We start from the raw sequence: 23,579 nt of genomic DNA on the forward strand, positions 1-23,579 counted from the left end.
AGCCCTGGCGGCGCCGCCGGAACTACTACTCCCGGCATCCCGCGCGCGGCCCCGCCGCGCCGCGCGTGCCTTGCGTCCCGGCGCGCCGCGCGTGCCGGAGAGCAGGCGGCGGCGCCGGCGGCAGGGCCGGGCGGGGCCGGGCCGCCGCCATCATCATCATCATCATCATCATGCTGGAGGAGGCGGGCGAGGTGCTGGAGTCGGTGCTGAAGGCCTCGTGCCTGCCGCTGAGCTTCCTGCTCTTCGTGCCCGCCGTGCTCCTGCTGCTGGGCCCGCCGCCCGCCGCCGAGGCCGCCCACGAGTTCACGGTGTACCGCATGCAGCAGTACGAGCTGGGCGGGCAGCCCTACGGTGAGGCGCGGCGCCGCGGTCCTGCGCCAGGCCCGGGCGGGGGCGCGGGGAGGCCGCTGGGGAGCCGGGGGGCCCGGCGCGGCCGGGCAGGCCCGAACCGGGGCGGCCCAGGCGAGCCCGGCCCGCTGAGCTTGGCCGCCGGTCCCAGGACAAGCCGGCGGGCCAGGGGCTCCGGCGGTGGCCAAGGGCCGCGGTGTCCTTGCAGGCCCCTCTCCCGGGTTGGATCCTGCCGCAGCTCAAGGAGCCCCGGCGCAGCCCCCTCACGGGGCAGGACCCGGGCCCGGAGCCCGGGTCTCTCCTCTTGCCGTTGATTCCTCTGCTCTCCTGCCTCAGACGGCTGTGCTGTGCCGTGCCCGTGTCTCCTGGTTTAACATGTCTCCTTCCTTTTGCAGTTCTTCCTTCATGTTACCGTTGACCTCCAATTTCTCTCTGTGCTGTTGCTTCCAGGCTGCTCATTGTGCAACACTGTCTTTGAGTCAGAAATACAACCTGGAGTGTTGTAACCCTGAGGCCACCCTCCACCCCACCCCCCCTTGTACTGCCTAACCTGAACCAACCTTGTTTCAAAGTCTCCCACAGACATTTTATTCCAGATCAGAGTATGTGCTCTATGAGTGGCTTTTCCTGCTGTCTGTTTTGGAGCCTAAGTTTCAGACTTCTCCTGACAGACTGGAATTACAGCCCCAGATTTATTCTGTGCTGTTCAGGAGATGCAAGCTCTAGATCTTTCAAAGCTTCATAAAATCAAATATCAGTAAAGACAAAGCAACACCAGCCATGCCTGCATGCTTTGTAAATACTACAGGTGCTGTTGGTGGCTTCTGGATATCTGAAATTGTTTTTGGGTTCTTTCATTACAGCATCTCAAAATGTGTCCACGTCTTGAAACTTTTGCTGCCAAGAACCTCACTAGATCCAAGCTAGGCTCTCTTGCAGAGGCATTAACTATCTCTTTTTTCTTGCGGCAGTAAATCTTTGCTGGCAGGTGTAATGGGGGCAGTAGGCGCATGTTTCAGCTAGCTTTGACTTTAGTTGCCTGTTATCTCCAGCCAAGTGCTCACAGTGTGTTTTGTAGATTTTTGTGAACTCTAGAAAAGCCATGCATTGATTTTTAAGACACTTGCAATTAACTTTTAATGCTGTTTCTTTTTCTGGACCCTTTTAGCTCAGTGTAGTGTGTATTGCCTTTGTTCCTTGCCAGCCCCTTTGGGTAGCTAATATTCCTGTTTCATGTGTGTTCTGAGGCTAAATGTCCTTCTGGATAAAAGCTTCCTGTTGTTCCAGATTCTCAAAATCTTTTCCAAAAACACTAAGTGGAGGTTGTTGCTGATTCTTTTGATGCAGGGGAGAGAAGTTGTTTTTGTCAACATCAGTCATAGAGCAATTTAAGAACGAACTTAGGCTTTTTAAATACTTTTTTAATAATTAGAATAGAGTCCTTCAAATTATAAATCAATATGTTGTTATTCAACAGCTCTTTGTAGAGAAACTACAGAAAATCAACTTGTCTTGCAGTGTTGTCAAATAACAGTGTTGGGGACTGCTCTGCTAAGATACCAGAGGACTGTGCTGGGAGCAGAATTCTGGGTCCATGCTTTTCTGTGTTTAGACATCATTGCTTTAGGGATGGTGGAGTAGTTTTCCTTGTTATGAATTTTTTTTTCTCTGGTCTGAGGGACCTGTTATTAATATCTGTGCTTGTTATACATTGCAGGAACTCTACACAAGGCTTTTGAGCACTCATGAAAGCCTTAGCTCAGTTTCTGGGTGTGCTGCCCTCACTGATTACTATTCAGTGGAGGCACAGGTCATTTTATTGTTCAGGTGGTTTGATCCTTCTTGACCAGACCAAACTAGTGCCAGAGGTATGCTAAGCCAGGTTTAAATCTAAGTTTTAGCAATAGTTCACCTTAGAAGTAACTGCTTCATTTAGACCCTCTAGCCCATTTGAGAATATATTCCTCCCACACCTTCCTGCAAAAGGAGCAAAGCAACTCCATGATTACCAATGTCTGCCGAATCTATGATTGGAAAACCAGCTATGAGGGGAGGGGCATGAGGGCATGGAAGAGAAGCGAAGTCAAGCCCAGGCATGGTTCATGTTCCTGCATCACAAGGATGTCTGGGGGCTGTTCCTTGGAACTGGGTTCACTTCCCTGAACTCTCTACACTCCAGCAATGGCCCCTGGAGAGAGATTAGCTCCTCCATGGAGGAGATTCTGATTTGGCATGCCTTCTGGAGCAACTCAGTCCTCTCCTGGCTGCATGAGAGCTCAGTGTGATGAAGTCTTTGATATAGGTGACTGAGTTTTGGAGGGAGAAATTAGGTTTAGAGCATTACAAATTGTAGGGTGGCTTTGAACATCTCTGATTTTGCAAGATGCCCTTGGGGTCCTCCCTTGGAGAATACTGGAGCCGCTGGCAAGCCTCCAGAGTGCTATTCTCTGCAAGGATTGTATTTTTATGTGGCGATTTGATGTGCTGAAGCCGAGATTAGGAGAGGATGAGGAGCTGGAAACAGCCTGCCTGTTTGTAATTTTCTCAGTCACAGAAACATCCCGGTGGATGAGCTAGAACAGCAGGAGCCCCCTGCAGTTTGAACAGATATGGGGTAGCCTTGCTGTGTCCTTCCACAAAGTGGTTCTGCACAGCTCGCATGCTCTGCTCACAGACAAGGAGATGCTACAGCTGGAGGGTGCAGCAGCCAGAATAGCCAGAGGCCACACTTTCCCCTCATGCATTGCTGCCTGCAGGTATCAGGTGGAGGCAAGCAAACAGGTAGTGTGTGTGGTTGTGGTGGAGAGGAAGGCTGCAGGGCAGCCTCGGCTGTGTAGCCCCAGAGTCAGGGGATCCTGGCAGAGTGTGGCTGCACAGGTACTGCTCTGATGGATGGAGAAAAAAACCCATAGATCTCTATTCTTTTTAGGACAAGGGGAAAAGATGAACTGTAGCTCTGTGTAGGTCCTAGCTGCTCTGAAGTGCATGAGACTGTCACCAAGACTGTTCTGAAAAGGAGCTAGGCTCAGGCAAAGGGTTTGTGATCAACTCGCTCACTAAGCCTCCCTCTGCTCCCTCCCCACAGGCACCAGGAGCGCAGTGCTAAACACAGAAGCCCGCACTGTAGAAGCAGATGTTCTGAGCCGCCGCTGTGTCATGATGCGGCTGGTGGATTTCTCCTACGAGCAGTACCAGAAGGCTCTCCGCCAGTCAGCTGGTGCTGTGGTGATCATCTTGCCCCAGTCCATTTCTTCTGTCCCGCAGGATGTTGTAAGGGTAAAAAACATTCCCTTGCTCTTCTGATGGGAGATGTTTGAGGGGGAGCGAGGTTTGACTTGCTGCAGGACTGAATGGTCCTGTTGTAATGCTCAACAAATCACATTCTAATTTTAAAACTTAGTTCTCTCTCTCTGCTTTGGCTGTTCATTTTTTCTGCCCTCTTGCATGTTTAGCAGATGCTAAGTTTGCGTCTCACTTAAATCTTCAGCAATTCATGGAGATAGAGCCGGAAATGCTTGCTATGGAAACTGTTGTGCCAGTCTACTTTGCAGTGGAAGATGAAGAGCTGCTGTCTATCTATGAGCAAACACGGGCTGCTTCTGCATCACAGGGTTCTGCATCAGCCGCAGAAGGTGAGCCCCAACAAGTGGGGGAAAGGTTTAGAGGAAGACAGTCCTGCTCCCACCTCTGTCAGCAGTCTGCTGCATCACGTGCACCATGAACCAGTGTTCTGTTGCCTTCATGTTTGTTCTGTTTATGTTAAAGTGCTCTGGGATTTAATGGAAGAAAAACCATCTAAGAGAGAGTATTATTTGACTAGGAATACAGTTGCATGGAGTGGGTTCTTAGTTTCACACTGTTGCAAGTAGGATAGAAAGCAAAACTCGGGTAAAAAGATGTTAAGTGACTATCAATAGGTTGGTAGGACCTGGAGTTTTTTGTCTGAGCACAAGTCAATTTAGTACATCCACGTATTCCTCTGTAAATAACTTTACTATCTCCCTGTGTGATAGGTGCAGTACATATAGCTGATTATGATGAACTTGAGGTCTGTTGGAGAAAGTTTTTTGTTTTAGCAAGTTCAAAGTATCGGGATTTCAGAACAGAATGAAAATGCATGGTCACTAGGGTTCTGTGTCAATGCATAAACAAAATGACAAGTGAGAGGGCTCAAGTAGTTTAAAGCTTGTCTTTCCAGAGATCAGTTAGCAAGGGAAATAAAGGGACAGAACTTCCCCAAGCGTACTTAATTTTTTGTTCTAGTTCTGTTGCACACAGCAACTGCCAATGGCTTCCAGATGGTGACGAGTGGGGCTCAGAGCAAAGCTATCAATGACTGGCTCATACCCAGTGTGGAGGTGAGTTCTAGATGGATTGAAACTTGCAACATTGATGGGGTGCCTTCTTTTATGGGGACTTCATTCGGCATTTGGATTGACAGGGGAAATAAGGGGAGGCTCAGCCAGATGAGAGAGGTGGCTGAAGTCCTCAGAACTGAGGCCACTGGAGACTGGATAGGCTTGTAGGAGGCATGCCGTCTTTGTCCTGGCGCACAGGAGGAGATGCTGGGTAACGCTGGTCTCTTTCCTCTTCAGGGAAGGCTAACGGGGCTCGGTGGAGAAGACCTGCCCACTGTTGTGATAGTTGCCCATTATGATTCTTTTGGAGTCGCTCCTGTAAGTACTCTTTTTATCTGCAGGTCTTCTGTTTTGCTCTCTCCCTTTTTCCCCTGGGGCCTCTGCCCCTGTGTTTTTTCTTGGCCCTAAAGACCAGGGGCAGTTACAAGTGGAGCATGGTGGTATGCAGTCTTGAAAGCTGTTCTGGAACATGAAGATAAGTGTAGGATTGTCACCTTGCTGCTGTCCCACTTCTTCCTGCAGTGGCTGTCGCATGGTGCTGACTCCAATGGCAGTGGTATCTCTGTGCTACTGGAACTAGCCAGGCTGTTTTCCCGGCTCTACACCTACAGACGTACCCATGCTGGGTAAGAAACTGCCCTCCTCTTGGGGTAATGTGGGTAACTGCGATCAGGCAGAAGGGCTTTTGCTCCAGGCCTGTAGACTGCTAGTGTTACAAGCAGTCCTTTACTCTGTTCTGCTTCCCTCCCAACATAGCAGCTGTTAATTGCCAAGCTCCTTCCTTTGGTTTCTTTGCTGAGGCTCTGCTTAAGCTGGAGGGCAAGTGGAAGGAATGAATTGGGACCTAGATTCCATCCTCAAGCAGTGGGAATTCCCCCACTTTATACCTGTCCTGTCATTGCCTAAGTATGTGGCATGTAGGAAGCGTTTGTTAATGGGCAGTTTGCCTTGAACCTCAGGTGCCAACTGTTGCGATTTCCCCCCCCACACACACACACCTCCAAGGCTGAGTAAATGAGTTCTGTAGCCATGGAGTGTGGTGTGCTAACTCCTTTCTGTCTTCTTCGATGGGCAGGTATAACTTGCTGTTCTTTGCATCTGGAGGTGGCAAGTTTAATTATCAAGGAACCAAGCGATGGCTGGAAGACAACTTGGATCACACTGGTGAGAAAGGGGCTGGTATTCCAGTATGTTTCAGTAGCAAGACCTCAATTTAATATATTGTGATAAGTGTCTAGTATGTCAGCCTTCCCGTGGGAGTCTCCTTGTGTGAGCCTTGCTAGCATTTACATTCCCAGAGAGCACAAAGCATAGCATTAAGGGTTTGAATTTGTCTGTTCCAGATTCCAGCTTGCTGCAGGACAACGTAGCATTTGTTCTCTGCCTTGACACTCTGGGCCGAGGGAACAGCCTTCATCTCCATGTCTCAAAGCCTCCCAAAGAGGGGACCTTGCAGAATGCATTTCTGAGAGAATTAGAGATGGTAATGAAAAGCATGTTGGGTAGAGGGAAACTTGGGACTTGCATTGGGGAGCTGCAGCTCTCCTAGAGAGAAAGGAAAGGAGGAAGAGGTGAAGAAAGAGCGCACCATTGAAATATTTCACAATGTGTTGTTTCTGGTCATTTGATGTGGAGCGCAGAAAAATCCTCGTGCCATGGTTCTGAATGAAGCAGACTAGATCTGCAGCACTTTCCACTCTGCTTGCTTATGGTTTATTGATTGCAAAAGCTACCAAGGTGATTTATGTAATAACAGTAAAACAACATCTTTTTAATGGCACTAGCCAGGGTTGCAGCTTACAGGTGGGAGGGTATTTACCATTTGTAGCACTAAATCTTGGATTTAGGTGGACTGGGCAGCACAAGGTGGGATAGTGTGGTGGGAAGCATGACACCCTTGAATGGCTTGGCCTTTCCTTCAGGTTGTTGCCAGCCAGTTCCCAGAGGTGAAGTTTTCCATGGTACACAAGAAGATAAACTTGGCTGAGGACATGCTGGCATGGGAGCATGAGCGTTTTGCCATCCGACGCTTGCCAGCATTCACCATCTCCCATCTGGAGAGCCACCGGGACAGCCTGCGCAACAGCATCATGGATGGGAGGTTAGAGGCCTTGGGGAAGGCTGCAGTTGAAATTAAACCCATAAACACAAATGGGGAAGTGATGAATGGTGTTCTCTTGAGGGAAGCTGTTCTTCTTGAGCAAGCTGCTCCCATTGACAGATTCATAATCCCCCCCCTTTTGCCTTAGGGCACGTGTAGACACTAAGGCACTAACCAGGAATACTAGGATCATTGCTGAGGCTTTGACTAGGGTCATCTACAACCTAACAGAAAAGGTAAGAGCCACCCATCCTGCAGTGCCAGTCAGACTTGTCCTGTCCAACCAAGTCTTCTCTCACCACCAGCCTGGCTCTTTTGCTTTGCAGGGAGCACCTGCAGATCTACAGATTTTCACGGAGCAGATGGTAAGCACAGTGTATTTGTGTCATCTATGGGGAGAAGGGATTCAGGGTCTGGTTTTAGCATATATGTGGTTGACTCCCTTTCTTTGGTGGTATTTTTCTGTAGCAAATCCAGGAGGAGCAACTAGAGTCAGTGATGGACTGGCTGAGCAGTCAGCCAAGGGCTGCCCAGCTGATCGATAAAGACAGCACCTTCCTCAACACCTTAGAATATTATATGGGCCGCTACCTGAAGGATGTGAAACAACATCATGTAAAGGCAGACAAAAGGTAAGAAGAGAGATAAAAGAACCAGCTGGAGCGTGCACACTGGCTTCCCCTTCCAATGAATCTTGTCTCTGAGCTGCAACTTCTCTTGCTCCTTCCTTGGCATGTGGCTACAGGTGATTACTATTTTCTGCTGTCCTGTCCGTTATGGTTTGTGCTCTCTCTTCTCACATAGAAAGCTGTGTATCATTCCTCACAGCACAGTAACAAGTTTTAGCTCTTGGAGAGAACCACTGCTTTGGTTCCATCCTTCCTGCTCTGAGTGCTGCTTCTCTCTGAATGCAGGAAAGACCTAAGGCCCCCTAGAAAGCTTTCTTTGATTGCAAAGAGGCAGCTCGCTTCCTGTCTAACCTGCTTGGGATGAGGCAGTTTTATGAACCCAGCAAGGCATCTTCCACGTGCCTCTTCTGAGAAAATCAAACAGCATGTGTCCTGGATTGCATCCTTGAGCTTCTGTCTGTAGAAAAAGAGGGAGCTGACAGCTAAAATCAGTTCAAAACTGGTACGCAAGGTTGTCATACTTGCCTCTCTGTGGTTGGATGAACTTCTTGGGAACAGAGGTCTGGGATGTCCTTACTGCAGCGTCTAGAAATGTAGTACAACCTGAAGAATTTCTTCTTTCCCCAGGGACCCCGAGTTTGTGTTCTATGACCAGCTGAAGCAGGTGATGAATGCATACAGGTATGGAATTCTCTTGGGCACGTGTGGCTGTTGTCTCTGTCTGTGGCAGTACCTGCTCTAGCTATTTCATGTGTTCTTTCTTCATTTCAGGGTCAAGCCAGCAATATTTGACCTGCTTCTGGCTGTCTGTATTGCAGCCTACCTTGGAGTTGCCTATGTTGCAGTCCAGGTAAGAGAAAAGGAATAAGAGACAAACATATTATTTTCCTCTTAAATAACATGTCAGTTAGAGTGGCTGCTACTCTCACAGTCCCAGCACCAAATTTGGAACAATAATCCCATCCCACTCTAAAAGAAGTAATCCAAAATGGCTGGCTGTTTTGATTTGGATTTCTTTGAGCATCTCAAGTGGCTGTGTTGAAGGCAATCCCTTGCCAGTTCTGAAATTTTCTTTCCTAGTGCCATCTTGTATATGTCCTTACAGATGTCCTTGGTCAAGGACAGGCACAGCTCATTTGTTAAGCTACTTTGCCTCTCTAACAGATTCCATTAGCTTCAGACTGAAACTTCTCAAGATGACTAAAATTTGCTTACTGTTGTAAGTTAGGTGTGTTCTGAGATCCTTCCAATAGCTAAACTTGGGATGCAGCTTAGAAATGAAGCTTCAGGGCTGGGGGTTAGTTTTTGTTTTTTGTTTTTTAGTTAAACTATAAATACATCCTGTGTCCAGGCTGCTGCAAACATGACATTCCATGCCTAGGCCAGCCAGCTTAAATTAAGTCTTTTGGGTTTTTAAGCATTAACAAGGCCACTGTGAGCTAGACTTCTCATCCTTCCTGGCTTCTTTGAAGAACATGAATGAAGGGGAAGTATTTGAGATCAGTCTGAATATTGACCTCTTACTTCATATTATTTGTGTTTAATACTCATTGTGGGATACAAGAAGCATTTTAGAATCTGAAGTAACAATAATAGAAACAGGAGGAAAAACATCATCTTTGACTTCTGACTACTATCTTCCTTATGTTCATTATGATAAATTATTTGAAACCTGGATCTTGTAATAGCTACTGAATATCCTAAAGTAGCCATTATAGAATCAAAATGCAATTAATCAAAGCAGAATCAAAAGAAGAATTAAGTAAACTTCTAAGTCACTGGTGAAATGATAAAAGAAATGATCCTGGTAAAGGATTGTGAACTAGTGGGAATCTCTGGGTTTGCCTGATTCATTTCTGCATTCCTGAAACTGCCAGCAGCCATGTTTCTGTGTTAGTGGCCAATATTATACATGTGCTGAACTCTGAAACTTTCCTTCCCCTTTCGAAGGAAAAGAATTGCATCAAAAAAATCAAATCTGTAACAAGTATTTGCATCTTCATGATGGGGGTGATACCAGCCTGCACAGACTTTTCTGTAAGCCATCACTTTCTGTAAAACCTTGACTAACTGGCTTCATTGTAGTAATTCCTCCTAATTCACCAAGTCCCACTCTGTTCTCAGGATCGAAGTGTTAGTGGGTGAACCAAGCAAAGTATTGTGTTTGTACATTAGAATTGCTTTAAGCCTTCTAGTTTCCTCCCTACATAGAACACAGCCATTTTATTAGAGCTTATAAGGACTCATGGTTACTTATTTTCCTTCTGTTTCCAGCACTTTGGTCTCCTTTACAAGACAATACAGAGATTATCCCTTAAAACCAAGCAGCAGTGAAGTAACAAGTCATCACCTGTTCAGCAGCACTGAGCCATCGGTGAGCCCATCAGGAACCTTCTGCCTTCCATTGAGTCCTGCTGTTTCTCTTCTTCTCTCTCCTCTTTGCTACCCTGGAGAGGGGAGAAAGGCAGAAAGAAAGTGAAATTTCTACTCTTGTGCACCTTTTAGGTGCTTTTCTCCCCTTTCTTCCCCTGAATTACACCATGTCTATTTTCCTTTGCTTTGTGGCGAGAGAGAAGCTCAGAGACTTCAGTAATTCCTGCAGGTTGTTTAAACACTGAACAGCTGATTCTGAGCAGTTTCTGAGTGTAAAATCAGGCCCAGCACCTTCATGGGCATGTGTGCCATACAGCCAATTTGGAGGCTGAAACTACAGAGCAGAGTGATTGTATTATCTCTGCCCAGCAAACAAGGATTCAGAGCACTTTTTTTTTTTTTTTTTAAACAAAAAGTGCACATGCAAATTAAAGAGAGAACTAGCATGTTTTCTTACTGCACCTCCTCCTCAAGTTCTCTGCCTGGCTTCAGAAAGGTGTACTGAGCAAACAGTGTCTCCAGCAAGCATCTTGTGTTTTGTTTAGACTGTGCTATAACTTGTTCCCTTTTAGGAGGTGCACTGTAAACAATCTTGACTGTTATTCAGATTGGGGAATGAGGAAAGATTGTTAAAACGGGTTCCTGCAGTAGAATTCTTACCAGGGCATGTTGTCCTGCCTCTGTCAGAGGCTGCATTTTGCTGTGTACTTGATTTCTCTTAAAGTTCATCATCCTTGAACAGTTTGCTGCTGCCACCACTCTGTGCTTAACTCCTACTTGGTTTTTAGTGGGGGATTCTACAGTCCCAGTTGCTGTAGGATCATGTTCTGTGCTGTTCCATGTATTTAAACAAGCTAGTTATAGCAAGAGCACCCCAGCTCTTGCTGAGCTCTGGTCAGTAATTACTTCAATCTTCATTCCTCAGTTTTCACTTCCAGCTGGGCTGTGGATTTTGGGGTGTTTTGTCATTCACCTGCATCTCAGGGTCTCATTTCACATTTTTCAACTCTGTTATTTCTGAAAACCCTGTTCCTGGCCTGAGTGTAAGAGCAAGTTCCCAAAGTGCTTGTTGCTGTCTCCTTTCACATTCTGCCCCCAGTATGTATGTAAGGAGGCAGGCCATTTAGCCATTAAAAAAAAACAAAACAAAATGAAGTTTTATGAATGTCATGGCTGTTTCTAGAACTGTAACTAAGAGCGTACATCTTAGAACTTGCCCTCTCTGTTACTTTTATCCTTGAGCAAGGCCTTATTTTTAGTTTGCTGATGCTTTTGGATGGAGACAGCTGTCTAGTTAGCTGGAATAGTTGCCAGTGCTTGTGCAAAGCTCTGGAGGGCCAGGTAACCAGTTCCAAAGCATTGTCTTCTCTTAAGTTTAAGCCTTTCCTGAATTCCACCATCCAAGGTAAGCAGGATGGTACCTGTCATCACTTTCTGATGAGAGCAGGAGGCTCTTTCTGGGCAGTGCTGCACTTTGGTTACCCCCCAAGTTCTCATGGAAAATATATCAAGATTTTGACTACAAGTCCTAGGCTAGTCATAGCTCTAGAAGATGTCCTGATTGAATAGCTGCTGTCCTGCCACTCAACAATGTTTCTTTGAGTCCTTTCTATAGATTCTGTTCTGTGCATGTGTGGTCTCCTCACAAGCCATGGTGACTACCTTTATTTAAAAGGAACACTTTTATTTAAAATAGCATCTTCTACAGAGGCTGAAAAGTGCTTGTGGTGTCACCTTTTTTTTGTATGCAGGGAAAATTCAAGCTGTGCATCCTTGTCTGCACCACAACTGCGATTGTACACCCTTGTTAGAAAAGGGGTTGTAGTGGCCAGTCACTGTCCTTGTCCTTTGGATGGGGGCCAAAGCACTTATTTCATTTCCAGCCATCTTTGTTTCTTTCACTGTAGTCTCCTTCTTGGAATACCCTTACCCCACAGTGTATGCTTCCCTGCTATTTAAAATATGTAATGACTTGTTCTTTAAAGGGTCTTTTCTTTTCCAGGAGAGCATGCGGATGTCTGTGGCTCCCTGTAATATCAGCAGGTGGCATGGTACCAAGCACTCCTGAAATATCAGCCCTACAGGGAAACTTACCTTTTGCTGGTCTTTTGAGTGCTTGCTTGAAATATGTCTCTCTGCATGCATGAACTGTTTGTGACACTCTTCTGACAAATGAATTTATAATTACTTCAGAAACTGGTTTCTTGTTCTGGAGTAGGTGGAAGATGAGCCTTGATCATTTGTCATGGATTTTTATGCTCTGCTCTTAAAGACTGGATGTATTGTGCTCTGGGAGGGTGCGTGCTCTGCACTGTGTAGGTACAGAACAAGCACAGTGCAGTTGACTACCCGAAGAACTTTATGGGTTCTGAGTATCTGGAAATGGTTTCAGAGCCCTCCAGCTGCATCATATGTTCCTAGTGTGCTACACTTGGAGGCGGGGTGTTCCCCCATTCCAGCAGGTTACTTAACTCCATTACTTCACTGAAAAGAAACAGAGAAGCCAAAGTTATTAGCAGTCCTGCTTGAGCTTGGCCTGATGCACATAAAATTTACAAGTAGTGGGCAGGAGAGAATAGGCCCAGAGCATTCTTACTTGTAGTGGAGACTATCAACCTTGGCTCTTCCACGTGAGAAGCTCAAACCTCAGAGTCACAAACTTCCACCAAGGCAAGCCAGTGTGGTTGCAGCTCTTTCCCTGTCAAGGCTGTAGCATTAAAGCAAACACTTAACTCCTTGTGGTCTCAACAATAAACTGCCAACACTCCTGATGCAGTGCCAGAAGCCAGTGGCAGCTATCCAAGAGAAAGAGTAGAGGTAAATGAGAGTTCACAAACTCCAAGGGCAGTGGGGATAGTGCCTTGCTCTCTCCTGCACTAGGGTAATTTGTCCCATAAGCCGGTTGAATGCACTTCATATATCTCTAGCTGGCTGCCACAGAAAGAAGTTCTTATTACAGATAAGGGTTTGTGCTTCTGATCAAAGTGTGTGTACTAAAGCGCATTGTATGCTCAAATCTGAGAGTCAAATTCCAGCTTTCTCATATCTGGGAAAGAGGGAGTGGAGACTTGCACTATCACATTAGTGTCCATTTTGGGAGTGAACCTGGTTCCCACATTGCTATGTTTCTTTCGGGAAGTTGACACAGAAGCTTAACATTAGTCCCTACTATTCTGCTTTGTTTTGTAATAGCAAGAAAAATGGTGCTGATCCATTCTGCAGCGTATCTGATTAATTCTCTCACCAACATGACACAGAGGCAGAAACCCAGCAGCTGTTCTGATGAAATAAAAATTCTCCACAACACTGCAGAAGAGCTCTGTGTAGCTGATTCTTGTGCCCCTATCTCTCCCTTTCCTTTTTATCAGGAGTTTGCATGGCCTGGAAGGAGGAGGCATGAAGGCACATACCCACATGTTCATAAGTGGCTAGCAGGTGATGCTTCTAGCCATAAAGGAATACTTTTCGCAATCTATCTGATTTTACCTGTTGTTCTGTTGCTGCTAAGTCTGCAGTCTAAGTCTGCTAAGGCTGCAGAAAGATGCTTTTCTAACAGGCTTTAAGAATTTAAACTGTTTTATTCCTTCTACCTGCTCCCACCCACACAGGCAGTAATGGGGATTATATGCAGGTAGTTCGGGCTATTGCAGCTGATCTCCCGACTAAGAGAGGTTCATCCTTATGAAGTAGGTACTGCTGTGCAATATGAACTTCACCCTTGAACTTTTACAGTGCTAAGAGGAAAGACCCTGAACCCAAAAAGGAGCTAAGGGATCCCAGTGACTATGGCAGGAGGAGTCACCACAAACTATTTAAACCTTTAAAACCCTGAATATCCCACAACAGCATTTATTCTTTTCAAGTCGCAGTCTCATGTTGTTCATAATACAAGGCAAAATTTATCCAACTTCTGCACCTTGTGGCCAAGCTGGGTTTTACATCTAAGAGCCATTCAGTCCTGACCTGCAGATCTGAAATGATGGAGGTGCTACTCTGTCCCTCAGTAAATTGTACCTCCGGCTGTTCCTGTGGGGGCTCTCGCTTGTTCGCTTTGATCTGTTTAGTTTACATTTGTAGTTATTGGGTAACAACTTCAAGGTTATAATCTGGAATGTTTGCAGCTCAGGAAAAAGTTGATTTATCTAGTAATGTTAACTCAATTATTTATCTCTTCTTGTGCATCCTAAAGAACAAATGTATATTGAGGTGAATATTTAAAAGCTAATAGAAAATTCAGTGCAGTTGGCTAACATTACTGTAGCTATATTTTTTCTCATAAATGTAATAGCATTTAAGTATTTTAACATTTTTCATTTCCTTATTTGTTTGTCCCTTTTTTCTCTTTTCCCTGGAAAAATAAATCAAGAGCGAGTAGGTTTGATGAGCAGATGTATTGGAGAACTATTAGTTTTTGCTGCTGCTATTTGCAAGTTCCTTGCTTTATTTGAAGGATTATACCTTCTGCAAAAAGGGATGAAATACTTGACTTTAAGAGCAGACATTGTCCCTTCTGTATAGCCAAAAGTAAAGTAGTTTGATAGAAAACATTTACAGACACTGAGCCAGATTCCAGCACCTTGAGGTTAGCAAACACCCTTTGATTCTTGCTGATTTGAAGCAAGTAGCGTTTCTGTGCAAGATGGGTGCAGTGGTGTGAAAAGCGGCGCCCTGAGAAGCCAGCGTGCCTACGAGGGCCGTTTTAAGAAGCAGTATTGTGCCTTCCAGCACTACCAAATGACTTGTCGAGCCCTCATAAACTAGTTATTTATTCAAATTGTAAACGTCGCAAGAGATCTGTTCGCTGGGCATGAGTCAGTCATGTCTTCCAAAGCTCAAAGATTATCCTCGTAGAGAGGGAAATCGATCCAACGGCAAGGAAAGGAGGGGAAACGCGGGTTGTGCCTTCATCCTGCCCCCTCACAGCGTCAGGGTACCGGAGGGACGCTCCGTGGAGACCTCGCTGGGGCCGGGCCGGGCCGGGGCTCCCTGAGGGGGGACGCAGGGCCAGGCCGGGCCGGGCCGGTGCCCGCTGCGGCGCCCCTAGGCCTGCGGGCGAGCGCACGGGCCGGCCCGTGAGGCGCGCGGGGGGGCCGCGGCGATTGGCTGACTGAGGGGTGGCACCGCCGGCGGCGATTGGCCGGGGTAGCCGTGGGCGCCGCCGGGATTGGCGAGCGGCGGCGGGGCGGGGTCTGGCGGCGGGAGAAGGGCGCGCGGGCAGGGGGGCGGGTGCTGCACTCGTCGCGCCCTGCCAGGTACGAGCGGCGCCGCGAGGGGGACTGTGCCCGCGCCCGCCCGGTCCCGTCCCGTCCCGCGCCCCTTCCCGGCCGCGAGCCCCTCGCCGCGCCGGCCCCGCCGCTGCCTCACGGTGAAGGGCCGTCTCCCCGAAGGATGCCGAAGGCCAAGGAGCTGGCGGGGAGCAGCAGCTCGGAGAGCGGCCCCGAGGAGGAGGGCCAGGTACTGCTCCTCGGGCCCGGCCGGCTGTTGTGGCCCGGCCTGGGCTCGGCTGGGCCTGGGAGAGGGGCTGAAGCGCCTCAGGCCGGGCTGCTCAAGCTGGCGATCTCTCCTCCTAGAAAAGAAAGAAAGAAATGCCTTCCAAGCCGGAGAAAAGGCCGAAAACAGAGGCCAGGCCTTCAAGGGTGGCAGCAAAGCCTCAGGGACAAGACAGCGAAGAGGAGGGCATGTTCCAGGTAGGGGGCAGGGGCAGTGCTAGGCATGTGCCTTCCTCCTCCTCTTCCCGCAGGCCTCCCCGACCCCTCTGCGGGGCACTGCTGTAGCTGAGCTGCCTTTCTCCAGCGCATTCCCACCTGTGGCAGATCCTCCTCTGGTCCCTTGGTGCTTTGAGAGGCCCAGGCAGGCCTGGGGGCTGCAGGGCAGCTTGTTGCTGCACTGGGTTCAAGCGCTGGCTCCATGTCTTTGCAGATCGGGAAGATGCGCTACGTCAGGGTGTCCTGCTTCAAGGGGAAGGTCCTTGTGGACATCAGGGAGTTCTACGTGGATAAGGAGGGAGACACCAAGCCAGGGAGGAAAGGTACAGCAGCACGTTCACAAGGCGACAGCCGCAGGTTGTGCCTGGCTTGCTCCCAGGCTGCTGGCTCAGCTGGCTGGGAATGTCTGCCTTGGGGTCAGGACTGACCTGTGCATGGAGCAGAAACCTGTGTATGCCACGCTTTAGGGACCCAGTTCAGCACTTTCTCAGTCTGAGTGGCAACGGCTGAAGAAAAACACAACAAATAAGCAGGTGTGAGCCTCTGCTGAGGAGCCTGACTGGCCTGTGGCCGCTCTGGGAAGTGGAGCAGGAAGCTACTCTACAAGACTCTGGCTCCATCTCTGATCAACAGCCCTTTCTCTGACTGTTGTCAAGGGCAGAGCTGCAAGGTGGAGGAAGGGGAGGCAGCAAGCACTAGCTCTGATGTTTCTACCTCGTGTCCCACTCCTGACTGACAAACTTGTCCTGGTACAGGTGCTGTTAGGCCTCTAATGTGGCATGGTGTGTGTTTGCCCCTAATCTGTAATGGTGGAGCTGTGCTTGGTAGGGAGAAGCTCCCAGAGGTAAACTCATTCTTCCCAGTCTGAGTGGGGACAGAAAGGTTAAGAGCCTTTTGGATCCCTGATGAGACCGTGATGTGGTGCGTTAGGTGTGTTCCTTGCTCCCCTGTCAAGGCATCTGATGCTGTGATATGGTGGTACAGCTTGGGTAGCCCATCACGGCAGCATTGCCTGAGCCAGTGATGCCAAGGAAGGCAGCTGGGGAAGGAAAGACATGTCTTTTTCCAGAGCTCCTCAACTGCTGAGTCAATGTTCAGCTTGAGGTTGTATGCTCTGGGACTTGGACAGTGACTTTTGAAGTTCACAGGCCCTGAACTGTAAGTCACTTTTCTCCTGCCCTGTGTGTTGCAGTGCTCAGCAGAGATTCAGTTAATGTGGGATTTCTTGGGGAACCTTTCAGTCCTTGCTATTGATTTTGTGTCAGGGTAGATGAATTTCTTTCAGCTTGGTTTGCTTCATAACCGCTAAGCATGGTTTACCTTCTAGAAATTAATTTCCTTCAGAGAAGTTACAACTATAAATTACTCACTTAAAGGGAACCACTTACCCCCTAATGAAAGTTGGAAACAAAGCCCTGAAGCCTTCCTGTACCATTGGGGGCAGGAGGGAAGGAGTGTGGTGGACTCCTTCCAGGCTATGAAAAACACATCCACAATGTAAGACAGAAGATCTGTTAGTTAGAACAGAGATCATGAAGAAATGTTTTCATCTAAATACTGCCTCTGCTGTTTTGCTGCAGACTTCTTGGCCCTTGATGTTTATCTATAAAATTTAATAAAGCTTGGGCCTTGGCTTTTGTAATGTGTTTCTTGACAACATTTGACTGGAACCCACACAGCAATTTCACTGCCATGTTTGTTTTGTATGGGAGAGAAGCCAGTGACATCAAGACCTTATCTCTACTGGATCTAAAAAGAAGCCAGTTCTTCTCTACTGTTTAAGCTGCACTAGTAGAACTCTGTTAGCAGCAGGTTTTGTGAGTAGAGCTAGAGTTGGCATTATTTTCTTTGGGCAGCTGAAAGGATGGTGTACTAACTACTGAGTGGAGTAAGGCTTTCTTAGGATCCCTTCACAGCTCATGGGGGTGGTAGTTTGTGCTGGGGAATAGGCTATAAGGGGCTGTGGGATTCTTGAAAGGCAAATCAGGCTTACTGTGTGGTGTTTCTGTGATACCTGTTGACATGGATGCTGAGGTGCTGACACAGAACTGCTGTGCTCAAAAAGCTGTCTCCATTTCTGGCCTCAGGCGCTGCCTCAGATTCTAACTTTCCCTTCTGTAGACAGCCTGAAGGAGCTGCTTGCCCTCAGCCTGCTCTGAAACCTCTCCTTCTGCTATTTCTAGGGATTGCCCTGTCTGCAGAACAGTGGAACCAGCTGAAGGAGATTATTCCTGAGATCGATGCTGCAGTCAAGAAATTCTAAGATGAAGAATCTCAGCTACCTTGTACCTGTTTCCTTTCCCCTTAAGTGTACTGCAAAGCATAAAGCCAAAGATTCCCATCTGGAGCCTTCCCCTCACCTTGCTGGGGTTTCCTCATTGAGGTGGTAGTTGTGCTGAAAAGACCAGAGACTGCTTTCAAGTAACAGCTTGTAATGAGCAAGTGGAACTAGAACCAGTGGTGTAAAGTGAGACTTCAGCACCTCTGGCCTCTTTCTATACTTGAGGTCTGCTCTAATGAGGGCACTAAGCAGCCCAGGGCATGGGAATACCTGACTCAACCTTCCAGGCATGGATGGCTGTCAGTCTACACTGTGGCGTGCTCTAACTGCTCTGCATCTGCTGCTGTCTTCCACTTGGTTGACTGTTGACTGTTTGGTATACCTCATGCTGGCATCCGCTGCCTCTGTGTTCCCTCCACATGCCATTCTGGCTATTTCAAGTACTTTTTTGTGTTGGTGGGCTTTTTTTTTTTTTTTTCTTCCCTTCCCCTTGCATAAAGAAGGGGATTTAGCAACTGGTTTGTAGAGGGTGAATATGCACAATAAATGTGTTTGCATTACAAAAAGGAGATGCATAGTGTCTCACAGGCTGGCAACTCGACTCCTTCTTTCAGGCTCTCTTCTTTGTAGGCTGGTGTCAGATTTCTCTTTCAGAAGAAGAACGCTCTGTAGTGTTTATTCCCTTATGATATATTCCCAATGATCTTGCTACACAGAAATGATATCAGACAGCAGTCTACTCCAGGCCATGGGAAGGGCAAGCTAGAATGTGAATCATTCAAAGGAGTCGGTAATTAGGAGGCTTGTTAAATAGATGGGAATTTAAAAGCCTAAGTAGAAAAGAAAAGATTCCTTGCCCTGTAGCAGAGAAAAATGACAAGCTATGGAAGGAGTGGTGAGAGGACATTTCATGTTTGAGATCTAAATAGATCAAACTTTGGGATCAGCTGCAGCAAGCACAGCTTTCCTCAGCAAGGCTTTTCCAGGCTTTGCAACAGTTTGCGTCTTCCATCTATTTTAGGTTCTTCTCTTGCCCTCGTTTCCATAGTATCTGAATGCTTCCTGCTCTTAAATATATTCATCTGACACTTGTGACACCTTGGTGAAGTAGGAGGTACTAAGGCCCTTTCTCTGGAGAAGTGCGGAGACTGTAACAGCTCAGGATTGTGTGGAAGATGTGGGGTGGAGAATCTGGGATTTCCTAAATGCTAAATTTAACTGATGGATTAGCCTTTCACTAGGGGATAGCAAGAGGGGGGGTAAAGAAGAAAAATCCTTCCTCATAAAACAGCCCTTCAAAGATTAGTTAAGAGACAATGTGCTGTAGCTGCTTGCAGTGGATAGGAAGATGGGTGGGCTCCATAACTGAGGCATTTCTCTTTAATCCTGCGTTCCATTAGTCCCTGGCCACATGTGGCACTTTGCCTCTAGGCACTGGGAGTGAGCATGTGGACGCTAGACTCTGTCCCAAAGACAGGTTGCTCATGCTGTAAGCCTATTCCTCTGGAGTATTCCTAACACAATGCCCTAACATGTTCTTTAGAGACTGAAGGTAAGGGGAAGATAAGTGCCAAAAAAAAAGCTGAGAAGGTAACTTGCCAGTAAGAGTGGAACAATTTCTCTGAGAAAAGTACCCAAGAGAGAGAGTCCCGAGGCAATGCTGGGAGTGTGAGAAGCTACTGAACTGAGGAATGATAAGGGGCTCAAAGCAATTGGTTTTCTGGATCCTGCTGTCCTCTGGAGTTGAAAGCTCTCTGCTTTGCATTATTAGATGCTCTGCAAAGAGACGAGACTACTTCACCTCATGGCATCCTACAGCACAAGGTATATGACTATGGCAGCCCTGACTCCCATTGGTCTAAGCTGTCACAGTCAAAGCCTTGGTGGAAGCTCCTGCAAAGGTGCAGACATGTTAGCAAGACTGCTCTTACTGCGGTAAAGCCCAATTCCTGTTTCCACAGCAGAGGTGTTTTGTTGGCTGGGTAAAGCTGGTCCTGAGCTGCTGAAGCACGTGGTGTAGGTGTGAACCCAAGATGCTGCAGCTGGGAATGCTCTCTTCTTTTTTTCTGTGCAAGCCCTAGGCTACTCTGAAGTCTGCCAGCATTTGTGTTGCTGCTGTAGCCCCCCGCCACTGATGTCTAGCTGAGGAAGCCCTTACAGGTAAGGGCAGGCTGGAGGGCAGGGGGTTGCTTAATGCAAGATTCAGCATTGCTTAGAGAAGGGAGAGGACAACTGCTCTGGCTCTTCGTTGCTGTCAGAGCAGTTCTGGTGAGGTTTGGCAGCAACTGCTGATGCCCTGGTGGCACCCGTCAAGAGAATTGTTGCTGGGGTAGCAAAAGCAACTCCAGAAATGGAGGGCTGGTTGTGTCCCCCAAGGTCTCTCCTGAGGGACTTTGCTCTAAAGCACGTGACCAGAACGACCACCTCTGTGCACAGTGCCTGCTCCAGGAGCATCACTGAGGGGGACAGAAGAAACACAAAATCAGATCAGCAGAGCTTAACGTCTTACCTGATTAAAAACAGGTCCAAACTGAACTTGATCAGCTTAATAGATACTACGTGGCTCTAGAGCTAAGAGTGGCCTTTGTTTAACTGAGAGAGGGCCCTGTGTTGTTCTGCTGTTTTCTGGCTGCTTTTCTTTTGAGAATTTGAAGAAGCAGTTTGCAAACAGCCCCAACTTTTTGTTTATCAGGCAACAAGACTTTTTCATTTTTAAATCCTCAAAGAACAGCTGCTCTTGATCAGAAAGATATCTGGAGTCTTTGTTCATTTCCAGCTTGCTCACTGTTATAGGCAACTTCTGCTCATAAAATCACAAGCCTTAAAACTTCATTAATTTATGGTTTGTTGCAAAGTTAAAATATTGAAAAGCTGATTTAAAGTCTTCATTGACTGGGATATCAGATATCCAGTGAAAGGTAAACAGCAAGTACTTGGTAAAGCAGGAGAGGGTGAAAGCTTCTAGCAGAAAGCCAAGCGCTCTTCCACAGAGAGGGTAGGGCGTCTTAAGTCGTCAATCCGGCTGTTCTGGAGCAATTTTCTCTGCCGAACCCTTTGTTCAGAGCAGAAACAGTCACGTTACAGGAAGGAACTGTTATCTTCTTCAGACCCCACACTGCTGCTTGGAGGTTTTCTGCCGGGACAGCTTCAGCTGGTCCTTTAGCCCTCTTGTCTGGGGAGCAGACAGATCAGGGAGGCAGGTTGTTCTGAAAGATTCTTCAAAGATCCAACGTGGCTTTTTTTGTTTGTTCTTTCTTAATTTGTGTCTCCTAGGTGATGTGGAAATTCAGAGCTCCAGCTTGTGTTCTCTCCCTTCCTCAATGCCTTCAGGAGTTGGGGGGAAGGACAGTAGCTCCTTCTCCTGCAAAGTGCATCCCTGCAGTTCCTGCACCCTGTCCTCAAGCCCTTCCTGAATTTGGGCCGCAGGACTGGCTCTCTTCACCTTTTGGTTTAAGCTGCTCCTTAAATCCAGCTGCTCCTCTAAAGCTGCTCCTCTAAATCCAGCCACTCCTGTGTTTTCCTGGCTTCAAGAGGGCATAGAGGTGATTAAAAAAGAAAACGCCTTGCTTTTTCACTTGCTAATGTCTCTCTCTAGTAGTGAAACTCCTCACGGGCACAGAATGGTTGGGGGGGGGGGGGGAGGTTGTTTTTTTATTTATTTATTTTTAACAGCTCCTTTGGGGGCAGCTTCTCAGGTTTGTTCCCTCATCCTCTGGTGATCACGGATCAGAGTTTTGTTGCACCCTGCCAGCTCTCCCCTGCAGCCTCCTCTGTGGCGGATGGGACGTGTTTCCTCTTCATCTGCAGAGGTGATCCGGCTCCCTTGGTCTTGCTGTCTGTCCTGGAGATCTTCTGTAGCTTCTTTCTTTTGTCACACATTTTTTCATTTCCATTTTTCCCCCACTCTCTCTCTCTCTCTTTCTCTCCAAAGCTCCATCTTTGTGCTGTAACTATCTTTTATCTACCCCTTAATCCTGTTGCTGTATATAATTCTCTATCTGGCTTTGCAAACTCTTTCCAAGCGCTGATTGACAGCTGCTGTATTTTCCATTTACCAGCAGTATTTCCTGGCTATTTTTTTTCTTCTGCAGTCAGGGATGATTATAATATGTCCATTCATAGACTCCAGAAGACACTGGATATATCCTTTCCTCTGGATAGACATTTTCCACCTAAGGCACTGGGTGCCTTGGGTTGGATATAAATCCAGAGCAGCAAAACCCTGTGCTGCAGCAGCTGACGTGAAAAAACAGGCTGGGCATGGAAAGGTGTTTGAAGACACGACTTGCTTAGCCATGATTCATCCAAGGTAAGGTTTGCTGCTGTTGTGATAAAGGTCCCTTCTTTTTAAGGTTGCCTCATCTGTTTGCAGCTGTTAAAAATCAGGACAGCTTGACTTGTCACAAACTTCTCAGCTGATGCATCTGTGGCCTCTGAATAGCGGGCAGAGCGCTGGCAGCCTTTGCAAGAGATGCGGAGAGAGAGCGTGACTGCTGTGGGGAGCTTTATTTTTGAGGGTGGATTTTAGGAGTGGTTCTGCGCAGCATGGTTCTACAGCAGGCATCCTGCAAGGCCATGCCGTGGCCCCTGGGCTCAGGCTAGGCTGCAACAAGCTGGGAGCTTTTGTGAGCCCATTTGAGTAAAAAGCAAGTAAAAAGCAGTGGGCTGGGGCAGGAGGGGCGTCTGGCTGCCACGTTTGGGAGCAGGCGGCTGAGGCTGTGCTGGATGTGTGCGTCGGCAACAGGGTGCCACCTCCACTCACTGCCTCTATCTGCAGGATCCAGGGCAAGAGTCCTGGGAGATGGCAGAAAGCTCCCAGCAGAAACACAGAGCCGCACTCCTCTGCAACGCCCTGGGCCTGGCGCCCTCAGCAGAGCCGAGCGCTCGCCCCCTGCCGAAATCCTTGGCCCCTCTGCAAGCCTCCCAGCACGAGGGCATGGGCGTCCGCTCGTCGGCAGGGCCCCTGGGGAAGGGCGAGGGGCTGCGCTGTGGCTGTGGGGTGGCCATGGGCGGTGGAGCGGGGTGGCTGCGCCCTGGCAGCGCCCCAGCAGGGCTTGGCTGAGGCGGGAGAGGGAAACATCCCTGCCTGGGCCAGCGGTGCCACTGGGGCTGGGATCACCGGTCCCCTCTGCTGGCTGGGGCAGGGGGGGGAACAGGTCTGGCCCCGAGAGTGCTAATTGCTGCTCAGATGTGGATGCGCTGCCGGCTTTGGACCGTCTGGCACAGCCCTGGCAGGACAGAGCTGGCGATGCCTCCACCAGCTGCATTCGCAGTGGGAGCCAAGCTGCCAGGGAGTGGGCTCTGCCCATGAGGCCGGGCCGGGGACCAGTGTGGACCTGGGCTGCGTTTTGCTCCCCTCCTGGCCCAGCTGCCCTCCACGGCGCTCATCAGCCTCCCGTTTTTGGGGGGCTCAGGCCAGGGCTGGCACTGCGGAGGGAGCAAAGCCCTGCCACCACCCTCTTTTCTTCCCTCGGGGGCACTGGGGAATTTTCTGCTTTAAATCGTTCCTTTGCCTCCAGACCCTGGTGCTGAAACACCGGGGAAACAGGGCAAAAGGAGCCAAACGCCGATTTCGGAGACAGATGTGGAGGGAGATGATCGCAGCTGGCCTTGTCTTTTGTTAGCAGCATGGGCGCAGGCTCCTGTTTTGGGGGACCCTCGGTGCCACGTTTCATGCCAGCTGCTGGCGACTCGCCCTCCCGAGACAAGCGCCAGCTCCTACGAATACCGGGACTGCTCCCGGGGCGCCCCGGTCTGGGCCATGCGCGCCCCCCCCCCCCGGGG

At 48.4% G+C, this 23,579-nt stretch overlaps 2 protein-coding genes across 6 annotated transcripts; both read left to right on the forward strand.

Annotated features, from left to right (window-relative positions):
- Positions 1-97: 97 nt before the first annotated feature.
- NCLN (nicalin) lies at positions 98-14,113 on the forward strand. Of its 5 annotated transcripts, none has more exons than XM_026082273.1 (16): positions 98-351; positions 3,434-3,624; positions 3,836-3,980; positions 4,612-4,706; positions 4,944-5,024; positions 5,229-5,332; positions 5,782-5,870; positions 6,050-6,189; positions 6,629-6,807; positions 6,956-7,043; positions 7,134-7,172; positions 7,276-7,439; positions 8,064-8,117; positions 8,208-8,286; positions 9,711-9,810; positions 11,812-13,125. In XM_026082273.1, the coding sequence occupies exons 1-15, from the start codon at positions 171-173 to the stop codon at positions 9,768-9,770; spliced, it is 1,689 nt and encodes a 562-aa protein (XP_025938058.1). In that variant the 5' UTR covers positions 98-170; the 3' UTR covers positions 9,771-9,810; positions 11,812-13,125. The 5 variants fall into 5 exon arrangements, 4 of the variants coding, with proteins under 4 accessions (XP_025938058.1, XP_025938061.1, XP_025938059.1 ...); XM_026082276.1 differs by lacking the exon at positions 11,812-13,125 and adding an exon at positions 13,178-14,113 and having other exon boundaries at positions 171-351; XM_026082274.1 differs by having other exon boundaries at positions 171-351; positions 11,795-13,125.
- Positions 14,114-15,072: 959 nt separating this feature from the next.
- Positions 15,073-18,364, forward strand: LOC112973879 (activated RNA polymerase II transcriptional coactivator p15-like). The gene is made up of 4 exons (XM_026082277.1): positions 15,073-15,263; positions 15,380-15,496; positions 15,729-15,837; positions 17,698-18,364. The coding sequence occupies exons 1-4, from the start codon at positions 15,198-15,200 to the stop codon at positions 17,775-17,777; spliced, it is 372 nt and encodes a 123-aa protein (XP_025938062.1). The 5' UTR covers positions 15,073-15,197; the 3' UTR covers positions 17,778-18,364.
- The last annotated feature ends 5,215 nt before the right edge of the window (positions 18,365-23,579 follow it).

Source organism: Apteryx rowi, unplaced genomic scaffold (assembly GCF_003343035.1).
Source record: "Apteryx rowi isolate R43461 unplaced genomic scaffold, aptRow1 scaffold_570, whole genome shotgun sequence".
In the NCBI taxonomy this organism is placed as follows: domain Eukaryota; kingdom Metazoa; phylum Chordata; class Aves; order Apterygiformes; family Apterygidae; genus Apteryx; species Apteryx rowi.